We start from the raw sequence: 12,982 nt of genomic DNA on the forward strand, positions 1-12,982 counted from the left end.
CCCCCTATTACTGCAGGTAATCTATTTTTTTCTTTGCGCATACATACGCCACTTTTATATATTTCTTTTTGCCTGGGGCTGAGTTTCAGCGCCCAGGGCTGGGCGCTGGAATATTCGGCGCCTGGTCCTGGGCGTTGAAACTGCACCCCAGGAACCTTTTTTTTCTTTCTTTTCATTCTTTTGATTCGATCGTACCTGTTTTTGCAGATTTGGCTTGCGGAACGGCTTAGACTTTTGGAAGCTCCTGCCGATCCTAAACATTATCGCCCTATAGCTTTGGGTAACCGAAAATACTTGCACCAAGGCCAGGACGAGGCCGAATGGACCTCCTTTTTTACTTATGGCATTTGTTCTATTAAGTGGGTGGTACCATGGTGGGGTTTGACTACTATGACAGGGGGGTCTGATGTATCGGTTTATGTTTCTTTGTTGGGGCTATCTTGTCCCATTTATATTTTCCCTTACCGAGTCATGCGTCAATATGGTTTAAGGCAGACTATTCCCTTTTCTGATACGGTACCACCTAAGGTAGCGACCTTTGCACAAACACGGGTCTTAGCGTGGGCTAGGTATTATGATGGTCTCCCGCGTTGGGCTGTAGCTACAAATGGGTTTGTGGGTCTTTCTGAAAACTATAAGTTGTGGATGAGTTCCGATGACAAGGATGTGAGGACCGAGGCTCGTAATGGGGAGCCGGCTGCGCTTTTGATACCTCGTATTCGTGTTAAGTATGAGGGTCCTGATTCTGCTAGACCTCGTACCTATAGTTTTAAGACTGTGAAAGCTCGTCCTGATCGAAAGCGAAAGGAAGTTCCTCCCCGTTCCAGTGTCAGGTCTAAAAAGATGCCTAACATGAAGGGGCCTGCTGTTGTTAAAAGAAATGCAGGCTCTCGCGGAGATCGTCGCCGGAACAATGTATGGGTTAGGAAGGCTCAGCCGCCTGTAGAAACAGTGGCTAGTCCAGTCGATGATAGTAATCCTTCTCCCACCATTGTTTGTGCCCTTGAGGCTGAGCGGGCTATAACTGAGAATGTTTATGAAGCTTTGGCATCTTTGGAAGTTAGTGTCCAGGAGCCGGTTCTTACGGAGATTGATATTGGGGCAGCGCAGAAGACTATGGGGGTGGATCCTGCAAACATTGCTCTCTACAAGACTTTATTTGATGATCCGGAAGAACTAGAGTAGTGTAGTTCTTTTCTAGGGTGTAGGTGCCCTTTATTTATTTCAGTTGTGTTTGTTTTTTTATTCCTAGCACTTTGTTTTCCTTCTTATTATATTTTAATAAAGGCGTATTTTTAGCTTCCATTCAATTTTGTTTATATGTCTAACACTTTTTTACACAAAGAATATAATTTTTTTATTATTATTTAGACCGAATCCTTGGTAAGGATTGCCTACGTATCTTGTCAGAATCAGGTCGCGCGTAGTTCTAGCTTTAGAATAAGTTCTAGTATGCCGGATTTCGGTAGATATGTCCTGAAGTGGAAACATATTACTTAATTGGTCAAATGAGTGAAGTATTTGCCCTTATTTTCATCTGCCGTTTTCCATAGGTTGCGTAAAATTCGACCAATTTGTTGGTAAACCTATTTGGATACGTACTGTACCCCCCAAGTGTTCGTTATTTTTCCGTTGTGTGCGGATAAAATGACGAGCACTTTTCGAAAAAAGAAAACTTTTGGCAGGCAGAGAGTTTCAACGCCCAGGCTGGGGCGTCAGAAATTTCGGCGCCCAGCCCTGGGCGCTGAAAATAACTTGGGCGGTCAATTTTGACGTTTTTGCTTCACATGTTCTTGCGTTTATTTCTATTTCGTTTTTTGTGCCTTGATATTTTGCTTCGTAGTTAAAGTTAATTTTGAGGCTATTTTGGAGGCCTTTTTGACTGTTAGCGTGAAACGCATTTTTGTCCAGATTAATTTTTTCTATTGGTGACTCAAAACAGTTTTGAAAATGGAGTTAGGGTGCGGAACTTATGATGATCTTTATGTAGGCTTTGGAGGTAGGTTGGTAGTGAAGGGTATGATGGAATCTATGTTTTATGAATTTATTTTTTTGGTAACATTTGCATTTGTTTTTAATTTTTGATTTCCTTTTGATTTTGGGTTGCATGGATGGGCTCTTATGATGACATTGGTTGGCTTTTTAGGTTTTGAGGATGGGATAGTGTGGTTTATTTTGTGGGTTTCGGGAACTGGTTCACATGACATTATTTCAAAATCGAGTGGGCTTTGTCTGTTGGGCCTAGAGTGGGCCGCTTCCTTATTTTTTTATTTTGCAAGTACATTTGGTGTTTATTTAGTGTTAGAATAAAATTTTTAGGAGAAATATTACGCCTTTATTGATTTGGAAAGTAAGGAAAACACACTGAAATAAAACTGACCCATATTCTAAGGGGCCTTAGGACCATCTAAAGTCTCTATTATTTTTTTCTATCAATCTAAAGAACTACTAGGCGTTTTTTACTAATGGTGCTCTATATGGCTCAAGCCTGGGGTTTCGTCTCATAAAACTTCGGTCCTTCACCGGTACTCATCTTGAATCCTATTCCTTTTGCGTTGACCCACTGATATGTCTTCACCCATCCGGTCTCGACCTCTTCTAGTGTTGATGCAGGAGAGATTAACCGGGTTAGATCGAAACCTTAATCTTGTAAAGCTAGGGTAGTCATCACAGTCTCGTCCTCCATAGGCCTCGATTCGTTAAACAATGTCCACAGAGCCTGGTTGTCCAATATTTCAGCTGTTTTAGTCTTGGTGAGGTGGGTGCCTCATCCAAGGTGTGGCAGTCATGGAAAATTTCAAATCCGGGTTTTAGCAAGCCATCCTGAACGAAGGGTTCAGGGAAATCGCAGCATGGGTGTTCTTCTCCTTCCCGAATGAACATCCCGTTAAGGGTCCTTTGATATGGGGGAAGGAGGGTGGTTTGTTTGGTTTTGTTAAGGCGTAGCCTGGATAGGCGGTCAGTAATATCTTCCTCCGTTGGCTCATAACCTAAGCCAAAGGGAGTAGATTTGTTGGGAAAAGGATGGAATGTGCATTCCTTCTTCCTTATGCCCAATGGGGTTCCTGGAAAATAGCCTTGAGCTAACAGCATCCTAGGGATGACTCGGGATGCATGCGGGTCTAGGAATGCTGTATCATAATCTTCGATAAACTGGATTGTTTCTTCCATTTGAAACCCATAAAAGTCGTCTGCAGTTTCAGACGTTCCAACCATAGTACAACTGACGTCGAGAGGAGGGGCGCGAATTTCTAGTATTACCCCATTATGGTTAAGTTTAACCATTTGGTGCAGGGTTGAAGCCACACCTCCTAAGCCATGGAGCCAAGGTCGCCCCAAGAGGAGGTTGAAAGTGGGCTTGATGTCGATTATTTGAAACTCCGTGGTGCGTGCCACAGGCCAAGTTTGTATGGTAAGGTTGATTTTTCCCAATACAAGCCTTCGGGAGTTATCATAAGCTCGTACCCCTTGTGAGGAGGTTTGGAAGTCATCGCTTCCTAGCCCCAAGCAATGGGCTGTTCGCAATGGGCAGACATTAACCGCCGAACCATTATCTACGAGCGCTAGGGGGATGTTTTGTCCTTTGCATCCAACCACTAAGTAAAGGGCTTTATTGTGAGCACCCCCCTCTTTGGGTAAGTCTTTATCAGTGAAAACTATGGCCTTTTCTCCGGCATCTCTCGTGACATGGCTAACCAATGAGTCAGGTGTGATATCTGTAGGTACTGAGATGAGGTCAAGTGAGGGAATAAGCTTTTCGCGATGTTCCTTTGAAGTACACATAAGATCCCAGATGGTAATCTCAGCGTTGGTTCTTTTTAGTTGTTTCAGGAGAGGATTTTCAATGACTTCCGCGACGGTGGCGTGCCGCCCGTTCTCAGGAGTTTGTCTGACCGGGATGTCGTCCATAGGAGGTGGGTGAATATCCGGTTGGTATATCCTTCCGGATCGGGTGAGGTTGTCGACCTCGGGCTCCTGAGGGGTGGTGTCAATGAGAGCATACCCGGGACAAGTTTCAGTGAAGAGGTCCTGGCCCGAGACTTGAGATAGGTCCACACACCGCACACTTCCCCCTCGATTCGATCCATAGGTACCACAGCGAGTGGTGCACCTGGAGGTGTAATATACACCGTGGGGTCGTAATTCTCTGGTTGGTCGAGAGAGATGTGACAAGAGCCGAGTGGGCTCTTGTTGTTGTTGGGTTTGCCAACGTTAGGGAGAGGTATTACTTCATCCTCTATCATATCCTGGATCGTATGTTTTAGATTCCAGCAGTTTTCAGTGTCATGCCCATTTCCTTGATGGAATTTGCAGTAAGTACCTTCGACCCAATATTTGTTTTTGACAGGAGGGTCACGGGTGGGGCCTATAGGTCTCAACTTTCCTTGATTGGTTAGTCTTTCAAAGGCTTGTACCAAAGTTGACCCGAGTGGGGCAAACTTTCGGTCTCGGACCCATCTTACAGGGTATCTTCGGGCGGGAGCCTCTTCTACAGCATGGACTTCTTGGGCTTGGGGTGTGTTACCCCGATTATAGGTGTTGGTCTTATATGCAGGTTTGCTCTGTATGGTTTTGGCGAGGTCGTCCTCGATTTTTATTCCCACATCATAAACCCTTTTGAAAGTGTCGAGTCCCAGGTACCTAATGTGTTGTCTGTAAGTCGGGTCCAAGTTGTCAATGAATTTCTGGACCAATTCTGTTTCGGGAGGCCTATTGATTAGCTGGGCCGCCTGGTCCCTCCATCTAGCAAAGTAGGTTGTGAAACCCTCATTTTTCTTTTGGAAGAGAACTTCCAGCTCGCGCATGGTGACTTGGAAATCCATGTTCGACGAGTATTGCTTGATGAAGACATTGACAAAGTCTTCCCAAGTGGGGAAGAGCTTAGGGTCCTGGTGATAGTACCATTTGAGCGGCACAGGTTCCAAGGACAAAGGAAAGGCAGGTAGGTACATGGACTTGTCCACGCCTTTCAAGTTCATGGTATTCACAAAGCTTAGTAGATGATCACGGGGGTTGTCTGTGGCCTTGAACTTTGGTAAGTCAGATGAACTGAACATTTCTGGTAATTTGCCAGAAAAAGGTTCAGGCTCGAGGGAGAAGTATTTTCTCCCCATGGTTTGCCGTAGGACCATTTTTTCAATCCTCTTCTCGTTTTCGAGGTCATTTTTGGCTTGCGCAACCGCTAAGGCTTCGTTTTCCATTTTCAGTTGGCCCATGAGTTGGGTCATTTGGACCATCTGGTCTCGCAAATCTTCGATGGACATGTTTGGAGGTGAGAATCGAGGTTGAGAAAGCGGAGATCCTTGAAATGAGGGACGACGGACGGAGCTTGGAGTTACTAAACCTGGTGTTGGTGATGTATCTTCGAGACGCACTAGCCGTTGATTCCCTGATCGGCACCAAGTGGCAGGACCAGTCCTAGGCATAAGATAAGCTAAAGTTTAGGTTCCCAAAGTTTCAAGCATTATTTAGTCTAGACTTCGACTCTCTAAATTGGTGTTTTATTTTCGCTCTTTTTTCTGTCGGTACACTTTTTGGGGGTTTTTTATTTATTTTGGTCATTCTTTGGATTTTCGAAACACTTGCCCGTGTGACATTCATAGTTGTTAGCATGTTCGGTTTTGGTGCCGAGCATCGCCGTCATAGGAGGCCTAACGACGACGCAAAGAGTTATTAATTTTTCACGAGTCGCATTTTTTTTTGAAATCGAGTGCTTTTCTTACGCCCTCGTAGCAATTCTTTTGATGAACATTTTTTGTGCTACGTACTTTCTTTTTGCTTGGGCACTGAGGCTGCTGCGCCTGACCAGAAAGCCAAGCAGCAACTTCAGCGCCCAGCAGTGGGCGTGAGAAATTTTGGCGCCCAGCCAGGGGCGTTGAAAATGCGTCCCTGACTGGTTCTCGTTTTTTGTTTTCTGTTTATGCGACTTCGATTTGCGTGCTTGCCTAATAAAGTCCTTTACACGTAACAGCGTTTGTGGGATTCGTTACAGGCCATCCCGAGCGTCGCTTATTTTGTGGCGATCATTCGGGTTTGCGGAACACGTGTTTCGGTATAACTCTTTGGCAAATTAGTCTATGAATGTTTGGGCAATTTTTAAGGTCATTGGTTTTCTAGGATAGTTTGTCACACACAATCACATATTTCGCTACACATAACTACATTACAAACATGGATTTGAAAATTAAATATGCCACGTAGTTTATGATAGGCTTCTATGGGTAGTATTTGCGCCTGGCTTGGTACCGCTTCTATCGTAGATCCAACACATGCCCCGGTCGAGGTAGTGTCTTCAACAGACGAATTTCGCTCAAGAGGCCAACCCGCAAGTGCAAGCCAAGGGGGCATGCAGGCGAGAGGGACATAATGGGCGAGCGATTGGGTTCGGGATAGGTGTACTATCTGCACAAGTACCGAGTGGGAAACATTCGCGGCGTATGCACCCCCCTATTGGCGAAAAAAGGTATCCTTAGTCCCAATTCCCGAGGGAGCCGAGATTCGTTATGATGTTCTGCCCGTTCACATTAATATGCTGATTTTCAGGTCGTCCCAACTTGATGGGGAAATAAACGCGGGGTAGGATCGTTTCACCCTTCGGCTATTTTGATTACCTACAAGCACGAGTATTTCCTTCACTATCCCCAGTGGAGTCGCCACTGTGAGGGGGTCGAAAAAGCGCGAGGCTAATGCGTGACCTTGTCCCTCGTGGGTGTGACGATTCTTTTTATTCAATAAAGTGTAATTGGATTTCCTGTGAGTATACACCCAATTGACTAGTAATATAGGAGTCGCCATTCAGTTTTTAACGATAATGAGAAAAACTGACAAAACCCGGTTATCGTGACATAAAGGGAGTGCAATTATGTTTGACCACGACGGCCGTAGGTTCCCTTGTAATCCCTGGTGTGGGGATCTCTCAATATACACCCGCAAGGTAGAGATTGAGGGTTCTGGGGACTGTAACTACCGAGAGGAGTAATTCGCTCGTCGATAACTCTAGAGGCAGGATATCCTTACTAGCTCAACATAAATAATTGAAGGGAAATGCGTTAACTATTAAACTAATCTGAGTTGATTTTAGCAATATGCAACATATAATACTAATTCGATCGTGATTATCTGATTTAAATAACATTAAGAGACCTAGCATGATAATCCGATTTCCCAAAAATATTATATTTGTTAGGCGTGATAGAAAAATCATATTAGGTTAGTTTAACAGTTCATAAAAAGGGCGAGGAAAGTAGTTAAATCATCGAAAAGGGACATGTTACGACGCACCCTTGAGAGGTGCGTCATGGTTCTCAGAAAACTAACCACTTTGACTTTGCTATTTCTCCTTTTTATTTAACAAATCTCAATTATGGGACAGGATACGTTCTGTTCGATTTATGGATCGATTGCGACAGAACGTGTGAACAGTTTCGCAGCGAGAGGCTTAGGCTAAGGGGTTTAGAGTCAATACTCAGAATATGTTATGTGTTGTTGTGTGTTGTTTCACGTCGAAACTAGGGGTCTATTTATAGGGAAGAGTTCGTGGAAAGATAGAATTGCAGAGTTCTAATCCACAAAGAATTAGGAAAAGAGACGTACCCAGGTATTTTTAGCGCCCAGGCCTGGGCGCCAAAGATTTCGGCGCCCAGAGCCAGGCGTTGAAAATAAGGTCTGGGCAGTTTTGTTTAGTCAGATCCGGATTCCTAAAATCCGTAGAGTTTGAGATTAATTCGAGTCTTTTAGCGCGTATCAATTTTATGACGGAATGCGTCTGGGCCCATTACGAACTCTAGGTTCGTTAGGATTTTAATTAATACGTAACTCCTATTTCCGAATCCTATTAGGAATAGGATTCTCGCGGTTTTCTATCTCTTTTAGGATTTATGTTGGAGTGCAACACCTAATTCTGACAGATTTCTATCTTTTTATTCTTACTACTTTTAGCAACTACCCTTTACGGCTGTTACTTTTTTTAGCAGGTTTCCATAAATAGCAGGTTTCGGGTGAAATGAAAAGGGGAATTGAGATTCGTTATTTTATAGGAGATGCGTCGTCAAGTGGAGATTTACGTTTTCATCATCGAACCTTCCCTTTCGGGAATGGGGACAAAAGTATGTGTCTACAGTTAGCCCCCACTTTGACTGAGTCTTGGAATAAGACGATGGTCAAAGTATTAGACGGAGTGCGTCACACAAGCCATGGTGTATGTGACCTGTTTTGCGAGGGTCTCAAGAGCCCCCGAGTGATAACATTTGACTTAAGGGTCATCACTTGAAGTGTCGACATATCCCTCACGTGTCATTGGGATTTGTCAACGGATAGTATAGAATACTCCCTCACTTTGTCATTGGAAGTATCTAAAGAGGCGTAGAAACTCCCTCACTTTGTCATTTGGAGTAGCTACAGATATTTTCAAAATCAAAGCTATAAAGTGTAATTGGACCTGGCCAAGCCCAACCACGAGGTAAAAATGTTTTTTAAAAATTCTCATTTTCAGGGTTAGCTAAACGAGAAAACCCCCCTTTTTTATGGGACGTAAAACGAAGGAAAATCCAGCACCCTTGTTTTTATAGGACGTAAAACGAAGGAAAATCCAGCACCCTTGTTTTTATAGGACGTAAAATGAAGGAAAATCCAGCACCCTTGTTTTTATAGGACGTAAAACGAAGGAAAATCCAACACCCTTGTTTTTATAGGACGTAAAACGAAGGAAAATCCAGCACCCTTGTTTTTATAGGACGTAAAACGAAGGAAAATCCAGCACCCTTGTTTTTATAGGACGTAAAACGAAGGAAAATCCAGCAAAAGTTATCGCTGCAGCGACTAAGGACCTGCGCGGTTTAATGGCGCAGACCCCGCCGGCTAAAGTGGCGAGCCTGTCCGCTAAGGGTGGACACCCCGTCCGATAGAAGTGAACGAATCTGTTTTTTTTTTTGAAATTTGAAAATAAGGACCTACATAGACCCCGCCGGCTAAAGATGGCGAACCTGCCTGTTGTTTTGAGGAAATTTTTGAAGATTATATTTTTGAGGATTATATTTTTCGAAAACTGAGGACCTGCGCAGCTAGTGACGCAGACCCCGCCCGCTGAAGGTGGGGGAGCCCTGTCCGCTAAGGGTGGACATCCCTGAATTCGTTTTTTCGATTTAGGGAACTCGCGCGGTTTGTGACCCGATCTTGCCAACTGAAGATGGGCAAGTTCCTATTTCCTTGGTTCTTTGTGATTTCTTTTGAGAATTTCTTTTTATTCATTCTTGCAAGAGCGAATTCTTTCGAGGGATGCTCGAATTTAGTTGTAACCTGAACGTGGGCTGACAACGTGCTCAGACGGACCTTTGTCTTGCGACCGTCTTTACGGCTCGACTTGGTCTTAGATCAGAGGACTGTGCACAAGTGTCAATGACGACCTTTCCCTGAGGTCGAACCTGTTTTTTGAGATATGCTAACATGATATGGTGTACGGCGCAGTTGGGGAATGTGATTTTGATCGTGCGCTCCTCGTTGGAGTATATTTTTTCGCGAGCCCCCAAGCATTGGGGCTCGTGGTCGTTTTTCGCATCTTGTAATCATGTTTGGGTCATGCTCGTATGTGCGAGTGATCTTTTATAGTAGTGTGCTACTTTAGCGAAGCCGTGGGGTGCGACTTTCGGCAATTTTCAAGTCGAATGAGTATGGCAGGGCCCACTAGAAGTTAGGGCCTTTTTTGAGCCTGGGTACATTTTCGGCGCCTAGGCCTGGGCGTTGAAATAATTCACGCCCAGGTGGGGCGTTGAAAGTGTTGTTTGGGCTGGTCTTTTGATGACACAGTTGGCCTTTTGTTCATTCGTTTATTTCACTTGGAAGTTCTATGTATTCTCTTTTCTTTTGTTTTTTTCTTTGTTTTTAGAACGTGATGATTTTCTTGAGAAGCCGTAGCCGATTGGTGGACTACGGTGCTTGTCTCTTTGGGGCGATTATTTTAAGGAACTGTTGCTCTATAAGGCGTACAATAATTGCAACAATTGGGCGAGTCTATATGGCCCGAGGAACATACCTTGAGGCGTAAGACTTTGACCGCTCTAGTTGTTGTATATATTTTTTTCCTTTTGAACGCGTTCGTGAATGTTCGATACTTAGAATGATGATATGTATGTGCGAACGAGCGTTCATAGAATGGCCGTTGTGTGCGGTCCATTAATCAGTTTGCTTGAATCAATTTTTTTTGAGCAATGACTGATTTCGAATAGTTTGCTTAGAAGCTTGATAGGGTTCAGGCCCATTCATGAAGTGGGCTCAAACATCGTACCCTTTTGATTGTTCAAACATTTGCTTTGAGATTTTTTTTATTTTGCTATGGTGGTTTCGTAGCTTGGAGCCCCCAAGTATGCATGTTGGGATGCTTCCTTTTGGCGTACGATTTTTGTAGGTTCTTTCGAGAAAGATGCCTTGGGGTTCCGCTCGTGTAGGTGCGAGCTATCCCTTCCATGGCAGGTCACGTTTTGCTACTTTCAATCCTTAATGTAGAAGTCGTGTGGCTTACATTATGAATTTGGGCGATAAGTAGTCTTTGCCTCTTTTGCACGTGCTCTTGGTCGTGCCTACATTAGTGCAACATGTCTTACTCTCCTTTTTTAGACTTGTACCGTGGGATGGTTGAACTTATGGTGCATCGTAGGCTTGTGTGGCCTAACAACATGTATTAGAACGTTTCTCCAGGTGTTGGGATATCATTTGCATTGGAGTATTTCATCATGCCTTGTTCAGGTGCTCGAATAAGTGTAGCACCTTCTGCGTGGGTTTGCACGGCTTATTACTTCGTTCGATGCGAGGATTCATAGGTGTTTCTTTCTTGTTTTTATATCAGGGCAAGATTTAGCAAGCAGAGATATTCAGCGCCCAGGCTGGGGCGTTAAAGATATCGGCGCCCAGCTCTGGGCGTTGAAAATGACTTCTGGGTAGAACTTTGACAGTTTTTTTTTGATTTTTTTTTCTTTCGCTTTTGCTTTGGAACGATGTAGATGTGTAACGGGCGCTTTATAGGGCGAGCGTAATTGAAGTATTAATCCTAGAAATCTTATTTATTTTTGTTTATGTTATTATTTTTGGTCAATTATCATATGATTCATATTCTAATTCGTGAATTGATTCCCAAATTATTGAATTCATATGATTTATATTCATCAAAAAATATCCAATTGATATGTGGGTAGGTTTACGGGAGTGAAGTTCTGGGAGGGGGAAGGGGCGTTTATGGGAGTGACTCTGTTGGTGACTTCAGGGACTAAGCCAGAAAACAATGTTGAAGGGGCCGAACTTTTTATCGTTTTTTAAGTTTCATTCATAATTTTACTAGTATTAATTAGGGGAAACAGGAAATAGTTGTAAGACAATAAATAAATTTTAGGAATTACCCCCTTGTACTATTCAAAGGAAAGAAAAAAAAGCAGTTAGGACCCTCTAAAGTAAAGGAAAAACGAATGGAAATGAAGAAAAAGAATGGAAAAAAAAATGAAAATTTAGTAGATGCTGGGAAAAATTTATGTAAAGAATTTATTATTACTAAGCTTTTTATTTTATTTTATTAAGATCAATGTTTAATTTGGAATCAAGGGATGTATACATTGGATTTTTTTATTTGTTGAAAGGTGAATTGATGAGATTATATGAATACTTAGTAAAGGATTGTCCTAGTTGTAGGCTAATATTGTCAACCTCGATTTCTAGTTGATACCGGAGAGATAGTCTAATATTTGACATAAGGGCGATATTTTAGGCCTTGTGGACAATTTGGAGAGTGGCGTTTCATATGTTGTGATATTACAAGTGTTATTTCCAATTAAAAAAATTACAATTCATGATTTTATTTGAGTTAGTACACGTGTATACATAGTTGAAATTAATATATATGACATATTCATTGGTTAGATATGGACAAAAGTTGGATTTCACATAAGCGTACTACCCCTGAGTTTCGTCAAGGGGTTGAGGAGTTCATTCGTATTGTACTTACACGTAAAAAGGAAGGAGAAAAAATATGTTGTCCTTGTAAGAGTTGTGGTAACATGCGTAAGGTGTCTACAGAAGATGAATTACGAGCTCATATTTTTTGGAATGGTTTTTCCAAAAATTATACTGATTGGATATGGCATGGTGAAGGGGAAACGGGTACTGAGAATCATAGCTACGAAGACCATGCAGAGGACTTAAATACTCACCATGGTAATGAAAATGAGGTGCTTGATGAGGTGTTTGATGAGATGTTGCACGATACGGAGGATAATCTCGCAGAGGGGCCACCTGATTACGAAAGTTTGTTGACTGACGCCGAGACACCTTTGTATCCAGGGTGCACTAAGTACACTCGATTAAGAGGTGTACTAGAATTATTTGAACTGAAAGCGGAAGCCGGGTGGACTGATTATCATTACTCAAAATTGATAGTAAAATTGAAAGATATGTTTCCCAAAGGTAACACGCTTCCGAGTTCTACTTATGCGACTAAGAAGATGTTGTGTCCGATGGGTTTGGATGCTGAGAAAATACATGCTTGCCCTAATGATTGGGTATTGTATCGAAAGGATTATAATGATTTGCATGAATGTCCAACTTGTGGGACATCGCGATATAAGGTGAAGAGCAACGGTGAAAACACCAATGAACCTGCTAAGGTAATGTGGTACCTACCTGTAGTGCCTAGGCTCAAACGCTTGTTCGCTAATGCTAAAGATGCAGAAAATTTGACATGACATGCAGACGGGCGAAATAAAGATGGAATGCTTCGGCATGCTGCTGATTCCCCTCAATGGAAACATATTGATACTACTTTTCCGAATTTTAGTCGTGAAACAAGGAATTTAAGGCTAGGCTTATGTACAGATGGAATCAACCCATTTGGTAACATGAGTAGTCAGCATAGCACTTGGCCAGTTCTGTTGGTGAATTACAATTTTACCACCTTGGTTGTGCATGAAGCGCAAATACATTATGTTGTCAATTTTGATATCTGGGC

General features: G+C 42.8%; 1 protein-coding gene across 1 annotated transcript; it reads left to right on the plus strand.

Annotated features, from left to right (window-relative positions):
• The first annotated feature begins 11,900 nt into the window (after window positions 1–11,900).
• On the plus strand, window positions 11,901–12,719 carry LOC130463333 (uncharacterized). The gene has a single exon (XM_056832430.1). It carries the CDS (start codon window positions 11,901–11,903, stop codon window positions 12,717–12,719), a length of 819 nt encoding a protein of 272 aa, XP_056688408.1.
• Window positions 12,720–12,982: the final 263 nt, after the last annotated feature.

The sequence above is a fragment of the Spinacia oleracea genome, chromosome 6 (genome assembly GCF_020520425.1).
Source record: "Spinacia oleracea cultivar Varoflay chromosome 6, BTI_SOV_V1, whole genome shotgun sequence".
Taxonomy (NCBI): domain Eukaryota; kingdom Viridiplantae; phylum Streptophyta; class Magnoliopsida; order Caryophyllales; family Amaranthaceae; genus Spinacia; species Spinacia oleracea.

What these genes read in the sequence shown, in the direction of transcription:
- LOC130463333 (XM_056832430.1), top strand. Translation starts at nt 11,901, where the DNA reads ATGGACAAAAGTTGGATTTCACATAAGCGTACTACCCCTGAGTTTCGT.